This window comes from Chiloscyllium plagiosum, chromosome 14, assembly GCF_004010195.1.
Source record: "Chiloscyllium plagiosum isolate BGI_BamShark_2017 chromosome 14, ASM401019v2, whole genome shotgun sequence".
Taxonomy (NCBI): domain Eukaryota; kingdom Metazoa; phylum Chordata; class Chondrichthyes; order Orectolobiformes; family Hemiscylliidae; genus Chiloscyllium; species Chiloscyllium plagiosum.
In genome coordinates, this window is record NC_057723.1 from 75,981,200 (window position 1) to 76,004,429 (window position 23,230).

The 23,230-nt window shown below is 43.8% G+C and overlaps 1 protein-coding gene and 1 long non-coding RNA gene across 2 annotated transcripts in view; one reads left to right on the plus strand and one right to left on the minus strand.

Moving 5' to 3' along the window:
- The window catches only part of LOC122556810 (slit homolog 3 protein-like), a 654,707-nt gene extending 652,263 nt beyond the window's left edge, over nucleotides 1-2,444 (minus strand). The window contains exon 1 of the mRNA XM_043704014.1: nucleotides 1,760-2,444. Within this exon, the coding sequence (XP_043559949.1) occupies nucleotides 1,760-1,932 (173 nt within the window). The 5' untranslated portion in view covers nucleotides 1,933-2,444. The remainder of the gene's footprint in view (nucleotides 1-1,759) is intronic.
- On the plus strand, nucleotides 1,812-10,699 carry LOC122556814. Its single transcript, XR_006313671.1, has 3 exons — nucleotides 1,812-1,888; nucleotides 5,351-5,437; nucleotides 10,624-10,699. It is a non-coding gene; the product is annotated as an uncharacterized LOC122556814 (long non-coding RNA).
- The last annotated feature ends 12,531 nt before the right edge of the window (nucleotides 10,700-23,230 follow it).

A 23,230-nucleotide genomic window follows, 5' to 3' on the forward strand; every position in this document is an offset into this window, starting at 1 on the left:
TATTAGAGCATGATATTTATCAGTCACAGGAAGTCCAAAGGAGTATGATATATTTATGATAGTTCCCCACCCCCACCAAACCTGCTGTGTCATTAGTTATGGACATCACTCAATGACCTGGCTCCCATTACACCATCAATTCTGTCCGGATGTCATGAGGGCATTTACTCAACAGAGTGCACTTGCACTGCAGTGGGATTCAAACTAACACCAGAACTAACCACAGTACGTGCACAGTATTAAAGTGTAATGTTATAGGGCTGGGATTTTCAAGGATCCAGTGCTACTAATGAACTGTTCATGCTTCAGACTCAAGCTTTAACTCAAACCCTCTTTGATAATACTAGTGCCTTCAAATCCATCCCTGGATATTGTTACAAGCTACAGCACAGAAACTACACTGTGTTTGTGTTTGTGTGTGTGTCTGTGTGTCTGTGAGTGAGTGTGTGTGCCTGTGAGTGAGTGTGTGTCTGCGTGAGTGTGTGTGTGAGTGCGTGTGTGTCTGTGATATCTATGAGTGTATGAGTGTGTGTATGTGTGTGTGTGTATTGGTGGAATATTAGGGGCTTGTGTGCTGTACTTGTCAAATGGATGGTATGATCTCTCAGGGCACCTCTTAAGTGTGTTGGTATACATTTCTCCTACCTTCAGGCTTTCCCAATCTTCTGTGATATTAGGAGCCACGTTTTACTGAGAAATGCAGTTTCAGAGCCCAATCTGAGTGGAAAGGGTGAATAATCAAGGTCTTTTCCCTGGTGCATCGGAGGTTGAGAGGTGACCTTCTAGAGGTTTTTAATATCATGAGGGGCATGAATAGGATAAATAGTTAGGGTCTTTTCCCTCAGGTCGGGGAGTCCAAAACTAGAGAGCACAGGGTTAGGGTGAGAGGGGAAAGATTTAAAAGGGACCTAAGGGGCAACTTCTTCACACAGAGGGTGGTATGTGTATGGAATGAGCTGCCAGAGGAAGTGGTGGAGGCTGGTACAATTGCAATATTTAAAAGGCATCTGGAAGGGTTTGGAGGAATATGGGCCAAATGCTGGCAAGTGGGACTAGATTAGTTTAGGATATCTGGTCGGCACGGATGATTTGGACCAAAGGGTCTGTTTCCATGCTGTACAGTTCAGTTTATGATTCTAATGGGATATGCTGCTCGTAGTAACTAGTTCAATGGCGCAGTAACTAGTTTCAATGACATGAAATCACCTTACTCTGTTACTCTGACCAAAAACACACACACTAAACTGCCAGTTTAAAACATAGACTGTACTTGCTTTTGTTCTTGGTGATACAATTTAAACACACACACACAGAGCTAAACACACACACACACAGAGCTAATCACACACATACACACACAGAGCTAAACACACACACACAGAGCTAAACACACACATACACAGAGCTAAACACACATACACACAGAGTTAAACACACACAGAGAGCTAATCACACATACACAGAGCTAAACACACATATACACACACACACAGAGTTAAACACAGAGTTAAACACGCACACAGAGTTAAACACACACACAGAGTTAAACACACACAGACACACACAGAGTTAAACATACACAGACACACAGAGTTAAACACGCACACAGAATTAAACACACAGAGTTAAACACACACAGACACACACAGAATTAAACACACACAGAGTTAAACACAGACACAGAGTTATTGAAGGGCATGTAAGTTTCACTTCTGAGTTGTGCTGTATTCAGTGCAAGTGAAAGCATAATTTTACTCACAGTCTCTCAGTATTCCTGGGTATTCCTCTCGGGACAGCCTTTAATCCCAAATGATGACAATCCACGTTGGATCCAGAGCAGACACAGCGACTGGGGCACGCGTGGGTGCAAAATCCATGGAAAAGAAGGGTGAGCAGGACAGATCCTGGAAATCTGTCTTTAAATCTCGCCATTCGGGAGGATGCAGAAAGAATTGCGAGAGAGACAGGCACAGAGGGAGAGAAGGAGAGAGAGAGAGAGAGTTCAAAGACTGGGAGGTGGAACAGGAACAACTCCGTCAAAGTTTCAGCTTCCTCTCTTCACTTATCAGCTTGGGGAGGTGGGTGGGTTGGGGGGGAGTTTTGCAGAGACAGGCGTGCAGAGCTCACACAGCCCTTGGCTAGGCTGAGCCGCGGTGAGCGAGGACTTAATTCCTCCAGCAACTCATTTGCAGCAGAAACTCTTGCTCAGGCAGTGGATTTCCCAGTCCCTCGCTGCTTCAAGCATCAGAAAGTAGTGTCACCGACAGTCTCCAACCTTCAGTCCTTCCCTCCGACCTCCCTTCACCCCAGAGACAGGAGCTCCAGCACAGTTCCCAATGAAAACGTTCTTCCGAACAGTTTCCAGTTAGGAGATTCTCCAGAGGGATGGGTGGGGGGGGGGAGGAGATGCAGACAGCAGAGCTTTTTTTTTCCTCTCCTTACTGAACAGTATTCCTGATCTCCCTCTCTCCCACCCACCAGTTATTTTCTTTTTTTTAAAAAAAAATTGGATTGGAAGTGGAGGGAATCAGAAATGACCGAAATCTCCAATCAAAGCCGCTGCACTCTCTCAAACATCCATTAAATCCTTCAGTCCAAACCGACACCTCTGTCGCCAAACTGCTATGTGATCAATACCTTGAATCTTGCACAGACTTCTGTACAAGTTCTTCAAGCATACATGTCAGGGAGTGAGCTTCCTTCGCTTAAATCTTGCCTTTGTGTTTTCTCCTGCCTGTTCTTAAGCCCCTGGCAATGTTTCCTTATTCCTTGTGCTGTTTCTGATTGCTGTTAGGTTCTTGAAGTTACCTTTTACATTTCCCAGCTCTGCTCTGTGTGTGTGTGTGTGGGTTGGGGTGTTTTTTAGTTGCGATAAAAGTTCTTATCCTTGCCCTAAACTTCCAGCTGAACCTTTTTACTGGTTCACTCTTTGCTGATGTCAGCCAACATGTTGGAATAAAAGAGTTTTTTTTCTCTCACACACACAGAGACTGATTTAATAGGCTCTCTCTCCTCTCACGGTCTTCTTTAGTGCACAGTCACACACAATTGATATGGAGCAAAAGGTGACCATTCGACCCATCCTGGCTGCACTGGCCCTCCACTGGGACCCGAGGGGCAACCTTTTCACACAGAGGGTGGTGTGTGTATGGAATGATCTGCCAGAGGAAGTGGTGGAGGCTGGTACAGTTGAAGCATTTAAAAGGCATCTGGATGGGTATATGAATAGAAAGGGTTGAGAGGGATATGGGGAGAAAGTGAGGTCTGCAGATGCTGGAGATCAAAGTTGAAACTTTATTGCTGGAACAGCACAGCAGGTCAGGCAGCATCTAGGGAACAGGAGATTCGACGTTTCGGGCACAGGCCCTTCTTCAGACATTCCTGAAGAAGGGCCTGTGCCCGAAACGTCGAATCTCCTGTTCCCTAGATGCTGCCTGACCTGCTGTGCTGTTCCAGCAATAAAGTTTCAACTGAGAGGGATATGGGCCAAGTGCCCACCAACCTTGGAAGCAGATCTTACGATGGCACAGGGCCGTACAAATTTTTTTTCATTCACACGCGGGATGTGGGCTCGGTCAGTGGGTCTGGAGTCACAAGCAGTCCAGACCAGATAAGGATTGTAGATTTTCTTCCCTAACAGATATTAGCAAAGCAGACGAGTTTTTCTGACAATTGACAATGGATTCACAGTCATCATTAGACATTAGATGCCAAGTTAGAAAGCCTCCTGTGGCTCTCTGTAACTCAATCCCTGTTGCTTCCGAAGATTTTAGGCTCTCACTAACTCATCTTTCAATCTCCCTCATCCCCCAATCAGACATCATAGCCCCTTATGCCCTCCATGCCAATACCAACTCATCCGTAGACCATAGACCATAGACCATAGAACATAGACCATAGACCATAGAACATAGAACATAGACCATAGACCATAGACCATAGACCATAGAACATAGACCATAGAACATAGATCATAGACAATAGAACATAGAACATAGACCATAGACCATAGAACATAGACCATAGACCATAGATCATAGACAATAGAACATAGATCATAGACCATAGAACATAGAACATAGACCATAGACCATAAAACATAGAACATGGACCACAGAACATAGAACATAGACCATCGACCATAGACCATAGAACATAGATCATAGACCATAGAACATAGACCATAGAACATAGAACATTACAGCGCAGTAGACCCTTTGGCCCACAATGTTGCGCCCACAACCATTGTGCTGTGGAACGAATCTGAAGCTCAACTATCCTATGCTATTCCATTTTCATCCCTATGCGTATCCAATAACCATTTAAATGCCCTTAAAGTTGGCGAGTCTTCTACTGTCACAGCAGTGCGTTCGACACCCCGACTACTCTCTGAGTAAAGAAACTACCTCTGACATCTGTCCTATATTTATCACCGCTCAATATAAAGCTATGTCCCCTCGTGCTAGCCATCACCATCCGAGGAAAAAAGCTCTCACTGTCCACCCTAATTAACCGTCTGATTATCTTATATGTCTCAATTAAGTCACCTCACAACCTTCTTCTCTCTAACGAAAACAGTCTCAAGTCCCTCAGCCTTTCCTTGTAAGACCTTCCCTCCATACCAGGCAACATCCAGCAAATCTCCTCTGAAACCTTTCTGAAGTTTTCACATCCTTCTCATAATGTGGTGACCAGAACTGTACGCAATACCCCAAGTGCGGCCACACCAGAGTTTTGTCCAGCTGCAACATGACCTCATGGTTCCAAAACTCAATCCCTCAACCAATAAAAGCTAACACACCATATGCCTTCTTAATAATCCTATCAACCTGGGTGGCAACTTTCAGAGATCTATGTACAAGGATATCGAGATCTCCCTGCTCATCTACACTACTAAGAATCTTACTCTGCATTCCTGTTACTCCTTCCAAAGTGAATCACCTCACAGTTTGCCGCATTAAAGTGTCCAACATGCATCCACCATGGGCCAATCTGAAAAACAGCTCCCTATACGGACGGGCAGACACTGGATTTTCATGTTGTCTTTGTACGTTGTGTTGAGGAGAGTTTGCTGTATAGGATTCCATGTGCTGTGAATATGTAATGTTGCAACTCTGCCTGACAGTTAGCTTGCTGTGGGTTTTTAAGCTGCACAGAAAGAGGTAAGTTGGTTTGGTGTAATGTTTGTTTCATTGCTTTTAATGTGTTTTACTGTTTTAAATAAGCTAGCCTGTGGAGTTAATAAAACCCCGGTGAGTGGTTGATTCTTAGATTTTAACATTAATGTGCCACTTAAGACACCACAGTTGAGTATCTGTCTCATGGTAATGAGGTTTGCTTCCATTGGCAGGACTGAAGCTGGACTCCATCAATTGGTCAGATCCTGGTGTAACTTCCAGGGATCTGTCTTCTCCTGATTTGATGTTTGCAAACAAAGGTAAGGAGTGCAAAAGTAACAAGGGTACGGTGAACAATAGCACTGGTTCAGCTCCATTTGAAGTGTGATGTCCAATTCTGGGCACCACGTTTGAGGGAATGAAAAAAAAGGATTTACAAGAATGTTCACCGGGGTGAGATGGATACCTCATCCAAATCCCTGGATGGAATAGAGAAGCAGGAGCTGTAAGCCTTGGTGACTTGACCTCCTTCCACCTATCACATTCCCAACGCCCCTCCCCCAAGTCCCTCCTCCCTACCTTTTATCTTAGCCTGCTGGACACACTTTCCTCATTCCTGAAGAAGGGCTCATGCCCGAAACGTCGATTCTCCTGTTCCTTGGATGCTGCCTGACCGGCTGTGCTTTTCCAGCAACATATTTTCAGCTCTGATCTCCAGCATCTGCAGTCCTCACTTTGTCCCTGAAGAGAAGAGGGTTAAAGTTCAAAGTCATGAGGGCATCTGGACAGAGTAGACAGGGAGAAACAGTTCACATTAGCAGAGGCGCCAATGTAAGGTGATTGGCGAATGAAGCAGTGGTAGCAAGAGGAAACTCTCTGTGTGGATTATAGTTATAATCTGGAAAGCATTGCCCGAGAATGTGTTGTGACCTTTTGATTTGGTTTGATTTGATTTATTGAGGAACACCCCACAATTGACAAACTGTCAACACAGGTAACAAGAATGCTTACACAGATATAAACCCAACGGCAGTGGGCTGAGGTCCTTACGTAGTCAATAATTGGCCTCAGGGATGTCAATTTGTGGCGAGGCAGGTGGATTGACCATTGGGCTTCCTACCCTTGACTAAAATCCGGTCGAGATGAGATGGCTGTTTGGGGTTTGGGAACATGGTTGTCCAACATAATGAAGTACCTTCCTGCCTCTGAACCCATGCCTTCTGGGAACAGATCATTACCCTCCTAAAACAAAAGGAACAGTTCTCATGCTCTCCCACACCTTCGAGGTGTTTTTCCATGTAACTAAAAATGCTCCAGGGCCTTTGCGAACCTTATGTCAATTTAAGATGCATAGTGGGCAGAATTCCTGACATTCACCTCCGTCATCGCCAACATGCCCTGTAATGTGGGCAGCACGGTGGCTTAGTTAACACTGCTGCCTCACAGTGGTAGGGACCTGGGTTCGATTTCAGCCTCAGGCGACTGTCTGTGTGGAGTTTGCACATTCTCCCTGTGGGTTTCTTTCGGGTGCTCCAGTTTCTTCCCACAATCCAAAGATGTGCAGGTCTGGTGAGTTGGCCATGCTAAATTGCCCATACTGTCAGGTGCATTAGTCAGGGGTAAATGTAGGGGTGTGGGTCTGGGTGGGTTACTCTTTGGAGGGTCAGTGTGGACTTGTTGGGCCAAAGGGCCTGATTCCATACTGTAGGGAATTTAATCTGAAGCTCTCTTTAATGCGCTTTCCATCTATCCCACATTTTTGCTTATTCTCTTAGCATCATCTCCCACGATCTCCAATTTATGGATTGCATATGGAAAAAAACGGAAATCTTCTTCTTACATGAAATTACAAGTTTGCTCAGAAAAGAAACACTTGCATTTAATCAGGTCTGCTCCCTACTATTTTCACCCCAAAGTACATCATCGCTCAGAAAGTATCTTGAAGTGCAGTTATAGTTATATTAAATGCAAATATAACAACTAACCTGCACACAACAAGGACTAATATGAGTTCTAAAGAAGGGTCACTTGAACTGTTAACTCTGATTTCTCTCCACAGATGCTGCCAGACCTGCTGAACTTTTCCAGCAATTTCTGCTTTCGTTTCTGATTTACAGCATCTGCCATTCTTTTGGTTTTTATTCAAGACAAATACGATGTGACCATGATCAGTTGATTTTCATTGATGGGGATGTTTGGAGGATAAATGTTAACCAGGTGACAGCAAGAGTTCCCTTTTACTGAAATCAACAAATGCTGGAGATCACAGCGGGTCAGTCAGCATCCGTGGAGAGAGGGCAAGCTAACATTTCGAGTCTGACTAGCTCTTCCTCAGATCTGAAGTAATTCCCTTTCTCGTTCTTTCAGTGGTAACATGATTTTTTTTAACCTTCATCTAAGCAAGAAAGCGGAAAAACTCCACTGACGCCAACTGTGCAGCACTCCCTCACTGCTACAGAATTGTCCCATGGAATATTGGAAATGGCTGTGGTGGAATGAGACATTATTGTGGTTCTTTTGAAGGGAATTTATTTTCCATTTTCACAGGATTGAATCTTTATGGCCAGGATATAATGCAGATGACTGAAGGACATCCCTACTGTCCCTTCTAGGGGAGACAGAGCACATCACTGTACCAATCAGGCATTGGCAAGGCCAACAGTGTGCCTTTGCCTGGAATTAGGACCCCAGTGTTGTATATACCACCCAATGAGAGTGGCCAGCCAATCAGAAGTTGTTGCTTTGGACAGCACTACATGCGAGGCCAGGATTACTTCTGAAAGTGACTCCGCCAGAGTTCCAGATAACAGAGGATCCAGGACTCAGGCATGAGTTCTAACTTTAGCTAGGTGCAGAAGAGGAACCAGGGAGGCATCTGGGGTTGGGGATTCACAGGGAGTGGAGTGTATGTGGGTCAGAATCAAAGGCTGAAGGGTGGCTTGCAATATCCAACTCTTTGCCTGATTCCCTGTCCCTTGACCATACACCTAATGCTTTTGTTTGAGCGATGCCCCAAGTGATAGGCTGCCCACACAGGTAACAAGCATGCTTACAGTTGTAACAACCCAACAGCAGTGGGCTGATGTCCTTACACAGTCAGCAATTGGCCTCAAGGGTGTAAATTTGTGGCGGGGCAGGTAGATCGACCATTGGGCTTCCTGCCCTGGACTAAAATCGGGTCAAGGTGAGACGGCAGCCTGGGGTTTGAGGTATAATTATCCAACATAATGAAGTACCCTCCTGCCTCCAAACCCACTAGCCCTGGAACAGATGATTCCATCCGTGGTCCTCTGGGTACTATTCCTCACTCAGGAAGTCTAGGCTGCTCCCCCATTCCTCTCCTCATCTCATTCTGCCTTCTTTCGGGGCCTCGAGTTTGATTTATTCCTTGTTGCTGGGTGAGGAGCATTTAGCTGTCACTACAGTGACAAGATATGATTTGGAAATGAGGGAATTTGAGATTAGGATGGGAAACCACATCCCATTAATTCCATGAATAGACTACAGGTACTGCTGAAAACGCACCCCATTTTGTTGAAGTTGTTTCTTGTGCACTCATTCAGGACAATTTGTAAGAATATCCATTTTATAAAAAGAATGTTTATACTGTAAGTTGTAAATGTGGATTTCCTCTTGAATTGGTATTCTTGTAATCCATCCTGATGATTGCAAAGTGAAAAGCTTCAACAAAATGAGTCTTCTTTTCTCAAGTTCCATATTACAAAGTGGCAGATTGGATTTAATGGTAGTTATGTACACAGTGGATAAGTAGCTAATTTAATAACAAAACTAATCAGTATTAAAGATCAATGTAGGCTATTGTCCTCCACGTCCAATCCCGACAGTCCAAAATAAAAAGGTGGCAGAATGTTGGGTCCTTAATTTGATTAAATTTAATGACAGGTGGCATTTGTGCAACGCTATCTTGGAATCAGCACTGTGCAGTACCTGATACCATCACAGGTAAAATGCCACCCATCCTTCTGCTGTTGTTCTGTCTTTCCCGCAACTGGCAGCTTTAAATATATCAGTGAGAAAGAATTTGATGAACCAATGCTAGAACCAGGGAAGGGATTCTAGAGGCGTCTCTATTGTGAACAGATTGGGGAGATTTTACCGAAAGCTTGCTCCCTGTCCAGAGGACAAATCCATTCTTTGTGACACTTGTAGTGTTTTTTTAAATCATTGTGAGGAGATGTGCTGGCAAGACCAGCAGTTATTGTGCATTCCCAGTTTGCTTTTTCACAAGGAGTTGTTGCTGATAAGATTTCTCCAGCCAGCAGAGCATTTTTGGCAGAACTTGTGGCGATGCTGTGGCTTTAAGAGGTTATATTTTGAGGGGATCTGGTCTGCTCCCTAACAAACTTAATGACTTGCTGGGCCACACAAGGAGACTCATTCCTGATGAAGGGCTTTTGCTCGAAACGTCGACTCTCCTGCTTCTCGGATGCTGCCTGACCTGCTGTGCTTTTCCAGCACCACACTCTCGTCTCTGATCTCCAGCATCTGCAGTCCTCACTTTCACACAAGGAGGCAGTCATGAGTCAATCACCTTGGTGTGGGGTTGGCATCACGTAGAGATGAGGCAAAGGGCAGACTGCCTTCCCCAAAGGCCACGACATCCCACACCTTCATCAGCATTTTCATTGACAAGACCTTTTTATGGTCAGTGTTGTTTGATTTGAATTGACTTTGATCTATCATCACGTGCTGTCCGCTGAATGCAGTGGGAAGTTTGTAATGTCACTGCTTATGGTGCCATCTCAGATACAGGACACCCAGGTACAGATACTTAAGTATTTAGTACAAAATTGAAAGAATCATAAATAAAAATCCAGCATAAGAATAAAATGGGAGAAAATATTACAGTCCCTTTCACCACAATCTGTGTCAGCCCCTAGCCTCCTGTTCACAAGGGACTCCCCTCCCCGATCCGGTCTCCAGAACTCCATGTATGGAATGAGCTGCCAGAGGAAGTGGTGGAGCAGGTGGGACTAGATGGGTTGGGATATCTGGTCGGCATGGACGAGTTGGACCGAAGGGTCTGTTTCTGTGCTGAACATCTCTATGACTCTGTGACTCCCCTTCCCGCTCTGGGACTCCCCTTCCTGCTCCGGTCTCCGGGATTCCCCTTCCCGCTCTGGTCTCCAGCCCAGGACTCAGCTCTAGGTCTCGCCTGTCACGCCAGCCTCCAGTCCGGGACTGAAATTCTCATGGCGCTGCAATGGGATTTTGAACTAATTTTCTCAGATGTTGCTCTGGACTGTTTGTTTGCTACACATCGACTGACTTTGCAAAGAATACAGAATGTGAAAAACAAAACGTTTTTGCAGTGTTTCTGATGGCATTAATGTGGAGAGATTTAGGGGAATCATTCACCTCATGAAGCCTGGCTTCATTTCTGTTGTAATTCACTCTTTTTCTAACAAATAAACTATGTAAGACATGCAACAGAAAATAAAGCAGGAATGATATCCACCCTCTTCAAACACTCTCAAACTTGCAGGTTTCCAATGAATCTTTGAAGGACCTGCGTGATTCCAAACCGCACGATTAACCACACTGACCACAGCATGAGGAACTGTCAATAAAAGTTGTCCACATGATAGGAGAAATGCAGGAAACGCTCATTAACGGGTAAGTCGAGTGACTTTAAAATTGAAAGGATGCTTGAATTGTGAGCAGTTGTGTGAGTGGATGGGCCCAGGCAAGGTGCAACATGTTGACTCAAGGGTCTCAGAAACTGAAGGAAGGGCAAATTAGCCAGGATTTGTACTCCTCACACATTCAGCCATACCAGTAGGCAATTCAGCAGGGATTTAGGGAAGAATGCTTATATTATTCTGAAGAAAATCGGGAAAGGCAATTAAAAAATCGGGAAATAAAAAATAATTTTTTTTCCCAATTAGTTTCTTAAACCTCATGTTACTTTCATCTGTTCCTAAGTCCAATCCTGTGTTTTGGAAAGCTTTCCTATTATTACAAGAATTCAGTGATGAACTGTGGATTCTCACCATGAAGGCTGCACTCGTTCAATTTAATTTGACATGGATTAAAGACCAAAGGTATATCTGCGAATTACAGACAAGACGTCTGCCTAGATTTCAACGAATTTCCTGCAAGTTGGAAGAGACAGAAATCATGGAAAGATTTCCTCTTGTTTGGAATTTTCTGCTTCAGATGTTACTTTGAGCTCTTCCACAGCTCCACTGCCCCCTGCTGGAGATAACCCGACATGCATATCCAATGGGCACTATCTTTTCTCCTGTTTTCATTCAATTGAGCATCTTTGTTCTGCCATCATTCAGCTTTATGTCTGACTGAAAGAATTGTGACTTCTCTGTCCGAGGCTGAGTCATTTACATCAAACCTGGGGATCTAACTGAATAGTGATGAGTACTAGGTTCACTTTGCATTGATCTCACCGCTCCTTAGACTCGATATCAATGAAACAAAATGGCCAACTTTCGCCTCATAATGATTTCCCAGTTTAATATTTCATCTCATGTCTAGTTGCCCTTGGGAAGATGTGGAGAGCTGCCTTCTGGAATGGCCGCAGTCCATGGGGGTTACCTATGGTGCTGTTAGAAAGACACAACAGCAATCTAGGTGTCGAAGTGGGAGATGGCATGGGGCAGGGTGCCACCAGGCACATGGACACACAAGATGGCCGCTGAGCCATAAGGTGACCACTTGATGTACAAGATGGCCGCCGGACCACCATATGGAGAGAGACAGCAGACAAACACAGATACTGCCTGGGGCCACCAGAATGCCAGCACAATGCACTCACAACCCAGTTGATTAATTTAAGGTGGGTGGGGGAGAGAGTGCACATGAGTAGCGTAAACTGCCCGCTGAAGTGTCTGGGTCTAGCCAACATCTTTGATAGAAATGCTAACAGTTTGATACAGACTCAACACAGAGTGATAATAGCCATGGCTGCAGTAATCGTCCTTCTCAAGAAGAGCAATTAGTGCACATTACTACAACAGTGAACCTCCACGCAGACATGCGTGAAACTGACAATGTCTGCACTGAAACTGACAACAACCACACTGAAATTAACAAAGGCTGGGCTGGGACTGACAATGACTGCATCAAAACTATCAATGATTCTGCAATGTTTACAATAAACAAACCATGTTACAAAGACAATAACCTCATCACTGACCTATTATTACAAAATGTATAATACTATCTTGACATGTACTCTGGGTGGAGAGAAGACTCGCAGCTGCCCACTGTGCTGTTGGGGTATTTCTCTCCCTGGAAATCCGGTATTTCCTAGTACAATAAACTCTGTCAGTGAACCCCGACTCTGACTCCGAGGCTGGTGATTTTCCCCACAACAGTGTGTTCAAAATATCACATCAGTGTATGACACTATGATCCTTTGCTATAAATTCTGTGTCCTATGATCGTACTCCACAACCACCTGATAAAGGAGCAGAGCTCCAAAAGCTAGTGTTTCCAAATAAACCTGTTGGACTATAACCTGGTGTTGTGTGATTTTTAACTTTGTCCATCCCAGTCCAACACCGGCACTTCCATATCATCACTGATAGAGAGGTGACTACTGGATATTGATGCAGCAATGTGAAGGTACAGCAATGGAGTTCAAGACAGGTCAGCATGTGCCCTGAAGGACAACTTGATCCTGAGCATCTGCTGCCCTTGTCCGTGCAGATCTGGATGGTGCCATTGATGGAACATTGTCAGGTTGGCGCAGTGCATCTTGCAAGTTGTTTTTTTATTCACTTGGGGGGATGTGGGCATTGCTGGCTGGCCAGCACTTATTGCCTGTTCCCCCAACAGCCCTTGAACTGAACAGTTTGCTAGGCTGTTTCTGAGGGCAGGTGAGAGTCATAGAAATATATAGCACAGAAACAGACCCTTCAGTCCAACCAGACCATGCTGACCATAATCCTGAGATAAACGAGTCCCACCTGCCTGCTCCTGGCCCATATCCCTCCATACCTTTCCTATTCATGTACTTATCCAAATGTCTTTTAAACATTGTAACTGTACTCACATCCACCACTTCCACACACGAACCACCCTCTGTGTAAACAATTTGCCATCTTGTCTTTTTTAAATCTTTCTCCTCTCACCTTACAAATGTGCCCTTTAGTCTTGAAATGGCCCATCCTAGGGAAAAGGCAACTTATATTAACTCAATCTATACCCCTCATTATTTTATGAACTTCTTTCAGGCCACCTCTCAACCTCCTACACTCCAGTGAAAAAAGTCCCAGCCTATCCAGCCTTTCTTTATAACTCAAACCTTCCATACCCAGCAACACCCTGGTAAATCTCTTCTAAACCCTCTCCAGCTTAATCATATCCTCACTAGAACAGGGCAACCAGAACCGAACACAATATTCCAGAAGAGGCTTCACCAATGTCTTGCACAAGACTTTCCAACTCCTTTACTCAAAAGAGTGAGCAATGGAGGCAATTGTGCCAAGTGCCTTTTTGACCTCCCTGTGATGCAAACTTCAGCAAATTGTGTGCCTGGACCTATAGTTTCCTCTGCTCTGTAACACTTCCCAAGGTCATAACATAAGTCCAACCCCTGTTCAACCATATTGCTGTGGGTCTGGACTCACATGTAGGCCAGACCAGGTGAAGATGGCAGATTTCCATCCTGAAGGACATTAGTGAAGCAGATGGGTTTTTCTAACAATCAGCGATGGTTTCATGGTCATCGGTAGATTGTTAATTCCAGATGGTGCGCACAGTTACCATGTGTGGAGAAAGTGAAGATTTGAATTGTGGATGGAGCACCAACCAGGAAGACTGCTTTGCCTTCAGCAGCATGAAGCTTCTTGAGCATTGTTGGAGCCACCCCCTTCCAGGCGAGCGAAGAGTGTATGACCACATGGAAGCCAGTGGAAGATAGGATGGGGCTCAGAAATAGATCCCCTTTCTGTCTTTAACTGTCTCACTAACCAGGCACCATGTGCAAATTCACAAATTTAGAAAAATAAATGTTGACTGCGATGGGTGTTTGTCACAGAGAGAAGCAATGCCAAGACGAGATAAGAAATAAGGCAAAACAATGGGGGAGTCCAGGACTCAAGGGCACAGGTTTCAGGTGACAGGGAGAAAAGATTTGAAAGGGACCTAAGGGGCAACATTTTCACGCAGAGGGTGGTGTATGTTTGGAATGAGCTGCCAGAGGAAGTGGTGGAGGCTGGTACAATTGCAGCATTTAAAAGACATCTGGATGGGTATATGAATAGGAAGGGTTTAAAGGGATAAGGGCCAAATGCTGGCAAATGGGACTAGATTGATTTGGGATATCTGGTCAGCATGGACAAGTTGGACCGAAGGGTCTGTTTCCTTGCTGCACATCTCCATGGCTCTATGACTCTATAAATGTAAAAAGAAACAGGAATTATTGGAACAAACACCAAAAATACTAGAGAAGCTCAGCAGGTCTGGAAGCATCTTTGAAGCGAGAACTCAGTTACTGTTTCCAGTCTACCACATGGCATGGTAGCTCAGTGGTTAACACTACAACCTCATAGAGACAGGGACTTGGGTTCGATTCCATCCTCAGGTCTCTGTCTGTGTGGAGTTTATATGTTCTCCCTGTGTGTCTCCTCCCTGTGTTGTGCAGGTTAGGTGGATTGGCTATGCTAAGTCACCCCATAGTGTCCATAGATGTGCAAGGAGATGGGGTGGATCTGGGTGAGTTACTCTTTGGAGGGTTGGTGTGGACTTGATGGGCCAAGTGGCCTGTTTCTGCATTCTATGATTCCATTTTAACTGTTCTTTAGAACTAAAAGGGGCTGGAAAATGATTGTCTTTAAACTTTTGACAAAGATGGACGAAGAACAAGGGAACAGATCATGTAGAGGCCCAGCACAAAAGATAAACTGGGGTGAAGGAGAAACAGAGATGTAAGATGCATATAAATTAAGGGGCGGAAGGATGAAAATATGTCCTCTCAACTGAGCACAAAGTAAAGCAGACACAAAATAAGACCAGGAGAGGGGGCTGGAGAAGAATGTAAGGAAAATGGAAGATGACATCATGAGGTCAGGCAGTGGAGCTGTAGAATTTTTTTTTTGTTGTGTCTGAGAGGTTGCAAAATTTCTAAGAAGAAGATGAGGTGTTGTTCCTCAAGCTTGCATTGTGGTTCATTGGAACAGTGCAGCAAGCCCAGGACAGAAATGTTAGCACGACAGCACAATATTTTACTGAAATGGCAAGCAACTGGGAAGTTTGGCTCATTCCTACAGAGTAGAGGTGTTCCGCAAACCAGTCTGTGTTTGGTCTTGCCAATGCAAAGGAGACTGCATTGTGAGCAGCGAATGCTCTTGACTATATTGTAAGAGGTACAAGTAAAATGCTGCTTCTTCCTGTATGTTATGAAGGTGAAGAAGTGGACTGTACCTTTAAGAGAGTTGAAAAGGTAGCAAGGACTGACAAAGCACAGAGAGTCCTGAACAAGGTAACAATGTAACACTTGGTTGAAACAAATAGCAGCAGATGAGTTACCATGAAACAAAAACAAATCCAAATTTAGCCAATCAGTTTAAATTATGCTCCAAGATACCAAAATCCAATCAAATTTGAAAGTAGTATTTTGATAATATGAAAACCAATGAAATGATCTGATGTTTTGGGGTATAAAACTGGACATTTTGAACGGTTAGAAGAAGCATAGCCAAGGACTTCCACAAATATAGACCGCTAGCTGAAGAGCTCTCTGAAAGGTCTGTAAGAAGTTTGCACAGCAGAACATTAAAACTGACCTGGAGAAAATATACAGTGGAAAATCTACAAAGGAGAATTGACAAAGCTGACTGGTTTTTGAAACGTGATTTTAAAAAAATCTTTATAAATTTTATTTATCGGACCAGTATTGTAGAGTGGGAGGTTAAAAGATAGGTTTAAGAGAAAGGAGCTGTAAATAGTTGTTGATTTTAATATTCTCTGTTGGATTTAAAGAATAAAATTGGTAATTTTTGCTTTAATTTGTGAAACGGCCTGCCTGCAACAGTAGTAAACTCGCCGATGTTAAGGACAGTTAAATGGTCATTGGACATACTTATGGATAACAATGGAGCGGTGTAGGTTAGATGTCACAGGTCAGCGCAACATCGAGGGCTGAAGGGCCTGTAACTGTTCATGTTCTATGTTCTATGTAAATAGTGACTTCTGGGATAGTTCTTTACCTCTCAAAATTTGATAGGCGTGAGGTGAACCTTTTCCATGTGGCTGGTTTAAATTAGCAGAGGGGTTCACCCCATGTCGTAACACTGTGTTTGGCAGCTTGGAGAGTGAGATGGGAGGGCAATTGTTACACCTTCTATAATTGCAAGGGAGAATCCTTTTGGGAGATTGAGGAAATATGAGGAGTGATGGAGAAATGAGCCAGGGTGTCACAAAGGGAATGATCCCTGCTATGTTGCTGGAGAATGACCTTTTGAATGTGGAGATTCGTGAGGACAAGGGTAACACTATTATTGTTCTGGGGTGAGGGCAGAAGTGTTTTTGGCGGGTTGGACACGGCTGGTGGCCTTTGTCTATCACAGTGGGAGGAGTCCACAGCCGAGGTAAAAGGAAGTTATGTCAGAGGTAGCCTTGAGAACGGTGGCCTCATCAGAACAGATGCGTTGGAGACAGAGAAAGGGGGAGAGTGGGATGGGATATTGAGGTGTGAGAAAGTGTAAAGGCGATAACTGTTGGAGTTGGTGACCTTGTAATGGGTGTTGGTGGACAACCAACCCCCAGATATGGAAATGGAGAAGTCAAGGAAAGGAAGGGAAGAGTCAGAGATGGACCAAAAGAAGGCGAGAGAAGGATGCAATTAGAAACAAAAGTTGATTGATTTTCCCAACTCCAGACAAGAGCAGAAAGCTGTATGAATGGCGTTGCCGATGTATTATTGGAGAAGAATTTGTGCATGGCTCCTAAGCAGGAGTGGGATAAGGAATGTACCATGCACCTCACAAAGAGACATGCATAGTTAGAACCCATGATGGCAGCCTCTGACTTGGACAAAGTGTGATGAGCTTAAGAAGGTGTTCAGCCAGGCCAAGGATGGAGACTGTGCAGACCTCGATTCAAGGAAGATGTGGAAAGCCTTCAGCCTTTGGGCAGGTGATGGCCTAGTGGTGTTATGACTGCGCTGTTAATTGGGGTCCTGGGTTCAAATTCCACCATGGCAGATATGTAACTTGAATTCAATGAGAATTTGGGGTTAAGAGTCTCGCGATGACCATGAAGCGATTGCCAGGGAAAACCCATCTGGTTGACCAATGTTCTTTAGGGAGGGAAACTGCTCTCCCTACCTGGTCTAGCAGGGAGCTGGAGGAATGCACCGTCAGGAGGTGATGCTAATGCTGCCTGGCCTGCTGTGTTCTCCTGCTTGTCGACTTTGGATTCCAGTGTCTGCAGTTTTTTGTTTCGAATCCTTACCTGGTCTGACTTACATGTGACTCCAGACCCATAGCAAAATGGTTGCCTCTTAGCTACTCCATGGGCAATTAGGGATGGGTAATGAATGCTGGCCTGGCCAGTGGCACCCTCATCTTGGAAATGGGGTGGTTGGGGTGGGGTGTGGATTACACAACCATGAATTATTGGACTTCTTTTCCCCCAAGTAAAAGTAAGAATGACTCTGGTGCAATTATCCAGGTGATTGATTTCTTCATTATGTCAGCCATATTTCTTTCTTGCCCTCTTTACCTTTACCAAGAATTTCCAAAACTCGAAAAGGAGGCAGACAAATTGTTTTACTCAGACAGCTGCTGGCAATATCAGAGGAGCCACATGTACAGACTGACCCTCAGACTTTACCGTCCTCTTCGCTCCTGTAGCTTGACCTGCTTCCTGTCAATCAATCACTCACTACAAGTGGGAGAAACTCAGTGGCTTCGGCTAGCTTCCCATCAGTCAATGAAGAAGATCGATGCATGGTGCCACCCAGGACCCTACGGTGGCTCAGTGGTTAGCACTGCAGCCTCACAGCGCCAGGGCCCAGGATCCAATCCCAGCCACGGGCAACTGTCTGTGTGGAGTTTGCACATTCTCCCTGTGTCTGTGTGGGTTTTCTCCAGGTGCTCCGGTTTCCACAATCCAAAGATGTGCAGATTCGGGTGAATTGACCATGCTAAATTGCCCATAGTGTTGAGGGATGTGTAGGTGAGGTGAGTTAGTCAGAGTAAATATGGGATAGTAGTGGAATGGGTCTGGGTGGGTTACTCTTCGGAGGGTTGGTGTGGACTTGTTAGGCCCAAGGGCCTGTTTTTGCATTATAGAGATTCTATGATTCAATCTCCTTCAGGTATCAGGATTCATCCTTGAGGGCAATCCAGGAATGCTGGTTAAATCATGAGGAATGCCTTGCTTATTATGAATCGACATTAGCTCGATACCATTGACCCAGAGTTGAATGAAAATATTTATTTTAATGTTTCTAATGGGAAGTGGATAAATGTTTGAACAAGAAAGCTTAAGGGGCAAGAGCTAGAAAATTCTGTGAATCAATGTTGGAATAGGATATTTTACTAAAAGTAGGACATTACAATGGATCAAATAGATGAAAAATTCAATTAACTGGACTATGATTAATGACTATGCATAAATTCATGTGCAGCATAGATCAGTGACCAAGTGGAACCTTGTACAACAGGCAGACATTATTGAGTAGGTTGTTTAACTTGTGTCTCCTGTGTCCAGTGAGAACAACCATTGACTGTCCAAGTTTGATTCCAACCACCGTATCACCTTAGTTTTTACTCAGCTAATTGCGGTCATCCACATTTGAAAGTCACTGATTGACTTGTCCCATTTAATATGTTTCCTTAAGTAAATCCAATTTTACGTAGACAGCTCATTCGTCTGTTTCACAACTCTTGCCTGCCTTAAGTGGCCTGTTGCCTTCCTGATGTTCTGGACAGCCTTACAGTCATTAGTCACAATGCCACTGGCAATGTTCACAGGAAGAAGAAGAAAAAGGTGTTTCAAGACATAGCCCTTACATGATGCAATATATAATAGAGAGCATCTACCCCACAACCTGAGATCAAATAGTAGTGCATCCTTAGATGTTCATTTGGGGTGTTAGTTGTTATAGTTTATAACAGTACAGACAAACTAGGTTCTGGCAATAACACACCATATGGCCCTTTGGAAAACAACTGATAGATATAATTAAATGTTAAAAGCATCTGACTGATGAAGCTTAAAGCTGGAAACCTTGAGAATTTTCTTTTAGTTCTCTTCAGGCAGCATTCTCCACAGCTATTGTCAGAGGTTTCTTTGTACTGTTGGCAACTATGACTATTTTTTAAACGTTTCTTTAAAAGTACAATACTGGCTACACTAATTTCCTGCAATGTTGTTCCTACGAAGTGTTCATTCAACGCAAGACAATAGCACACTTGTCTCTTCCACTTTCTGGAATGGATAGTGCAACTCTGGCAGAAATATCAATTAACTTGGATTGACTGTACCAGACTGTTAAGACTAATCCTATGTGTAGCCTGCTCAGAATAAAAGGCATTAAGATTTGGAGTCATTTGCTCTAAAGCAGGGATAAAACCTTAAACTTTATACTGGACTGGATTCAGACTGCCTTTCAACTTCAATGGTCCAACTTTGAGTCAAAAGCCAGGAAAAACAAAAGAACTTCTGGCTGGTGATGAGAAGTTGAAGAGTTTCAATTCCTTATGCTCTAATCGATGGTGAAAATCTGCAAAATTCGTCTGCTGGAGGAAAAGTCACCCCACAACAATGTTTGTAAAAATTGAGAATGTTTTCTCTGTTCATTATAGTGGCAAAGTCAGATTCATTTTCAAATGGCCTGGGGAAGAACTTCACATGTTAACTTATGACGTTGAGGGAGATGTGTATTTTATCCAACTCTTTGTTGCCTAAGAACGAACGAACGTTGAAACTGCATGTAGCTTCACCCAATCCAATGGGTGGAGGATCAGACAATCTAGCACAAAGTTCAATGTTATGGACCAGACTAAACCCCCTCAAAATATATAAAGGAGACAGCATACACCCTAACTTTTGTCTTAGTTAAAGGTAAATGTAAGGTGCTGAGCTCCCAGTGTGATTTAAATGGTCAAACTATTAGGTTTTAAGCAAAACACACTTTATTCTGACAACGCAGTTAAAATACAAACAAAACAAGAAATATTGACTTAACAAAATAGTATATTATTTAACTTGAGAATAAGAGGTATAGTTAGCAAGTTTGCAGATGACACCAAAATTGGAGGTGTGGTGGACAGCAAAGAAGATTACCTCAGATTACAATGGGATCTTGATCAGATGGGCCAATGGGCTGAGAAATAGCAGATGGAGTTCAATTCAGATAAATGCGAGGTGCTGCATTTTGGGAAAGCAAATCTTAGCAGGACTTATACACTTAATGGTAAAGTCTTTGGGAGTGTTGCTGAACAAAGAGAGCTTGGAGTCCAGGTTCATAGCTCCTTGAAAGTGGAGTTGCAGGTAGATAGGATAATGAAGAAGGTGTTTGGTATGCTTTCTTTTATTGGTCAGAGTATTGAGTACAGGAGTTTGGAGGTCTATAAAGGAGAGGCTGAACAGGCTGGGGCTGTTTTCTCTGGAGCGTCGGAGGCTGATGGGTGACCTTAGAGACTTATAAAATTATGAGGGGCATGGATAGGATAAATAGACAAAGTCTTTTCCCTGGGGTAGGGGAATCCAAAGCTAGAGGACATAGGTTTAGGGTGAGAGGGGAAAGATATAAAGAGACCGAAGGGGCAACTTATTCACGCAGAGGGTGTACGTGTATGGAATGAGCTGTCAGAGGAAGTGGTGGAGGCTGGCACAATTGCAACATTTAAAAGGCATTTGGATGGGTATACAAATAGGAAGGGTTTGGAGGGATATGGGCCGGGTGCTGGCAGGTAGGACTAGATTGGGTTGGGATATCTGGTCGGCATTGTCAGGTTGGATTGAAGGGTCTGTTTCCATGCTGTACATTTCTATGACTCTATTGCTTATCAACTGTTCCAATATAATAGTGCCCCATAAACACACCCTTGGCAAAGGCATATTCAATGAAACAATTTCCCGCACTTGTTATCTCCTTTGGTCCACGAGAAGGAACACCGAGAGAATGAATTTACCAGCCGAGAAAGAACTCAAATTTTTTGCAGCAGCAGCAGAGAGAGAACAGTATCTAGCAGATTCGATTCCAAACACCCCAACTTCAACAACTGAAAGCCAAACTAAAAACCTGGGTCTGTGTGAGTCTCATTTGATCCACTCATGCTTCTTTTGTCTAATTTTTAAAAAAAGCTATTTAATCTATTTTCCATGGAGCAGACACCTCAGCGCCAGACTGACAACGCCCCTTTTCAAGAGCAACAGTACAGACAAATCCCTCTTAAAAGCACATACTGGTTGTTCTGCTGTAATGCATGTTTCATTAACGCAAATTCGCTATAACAAGATTGACGAATTGGGGGCACTGTTTCTAAAGCGCGAATGTTTAAAGTTGGTTATAACGTGATTCCGGCCTCATCAGTTTAAACGGCGCTGCTTTTACACGATTTTCTTATGACATGGGGTTGCACAGGAACAAAACTACTGCACTGTAACAGAACTAACTGCATCATCATACCAGATAGAGACTGCTATATCACTTCTGCCTCAGATAATCTTAAGTAAAGATGTCTAACAAGTCAATGTAATGTATACCTATTACAGTAAGAGAAGAACCGTTTTCTGATAACACTCATTATTTGGCTATCATCTGCCTTCAACTATTATGCAGACCCTTAGACTCAATGTAGAAAGGAGGATGAATGCCAGTACTAGGTACAAATGACAAACTAACCAGTGTTCTGTAATCCAGAGCCCAATATCACATGTGAAGTTCAACATTTTGCAAATCATAATTTGTTTTATTAATTCATGAGGTAAGTGTGTCGCTGGCTGGGCCAACATTTATTGCCCATCCCTAATTGACCAGAGGGCAGTTTAAGAGTTAACCACATTGTTGTGGGTCTGGAGTCACATATAGGCCCAGACCAGATAAGGATAGCAATTTCCTTCCCTAAAGGATATCAGTGAACCAGATGGACTTTTCCTGACAATTGACAGTGGATTCATGGCCATCATTAGACTCTGAATTCCCAGATTTCTTTTTAATGGAATTCAAATTCCACCATCTGCCATGGCAGGATTTGGACCCAGGTCCCCAGAGCATTCGGGCAACATGGTGGCTCAGTGGTTAGCACTGCTGCCTCACAGTGCCAGGGACCCGAGTCAATTCCCACCTCGGGCAACTATCTGTGTGGAATTTGCACATTCTCCCCTTGTCCGCACCGGTTTCCTCCCACAGTCCAAAGATGTGCAGGTTTGGTGAATTGGCCATGCTAAATTGCCCGTAGAGTTAGGTGCATTAGTCAGGGGTGAATGTAGGGAATGGGTCTGGCTGGGTTGCTCGTCGGAGGGTCAGTGTGGACTTGTTGGGCCGAAGGGCCTGTTTCCACACTGTAGGGAATCTAATCTAATTACCTGGGTCTCTGGATTAACAGTTCAGTGACAATGCCACTAGGCTATCATCTTCCCCTCGTGAAAGTACAAAACTCTTATTGTAAAATACACAGTAAAAGTACTTATCTGATACTTTATCCACACAGAGAATTAAGAATAGCCAGCAGCCTACAGAAAAACAGTAGAATACTCTTCAAGCTGACTAGAACCTTTTGAACAATGGATGAGGGGTGTCCAGTGATTCTAATTTACTTGGATTTTTGGAAGAGGTAGAAGTTTCATAGAATTGATAGCAAATTTGCTTGCTGGCAGGAAACAGAAGGTGATGAAATTTGGACCAGATTGTGTCTGGGGAGTTGTAAGAATTGTAGTCTCACAGGGTTTCAAATCAATCCCTCTGCTGCCGAGGTTATTCACTAACAATTGATAAAATTCAAAGAAATCTGGACAGATTAAGTGCATGGGTTAAGGAGTGGCAGATGGAACTTAATGTAGATATAAATGTAATGTAATACACATTGGTACAGGAAACATGAAACATATGTACATTAAAGAGCTTTGTTGTTGTTACTCCTGATGGGACAGTGGAGCCAGGCAGAGTGCAACTC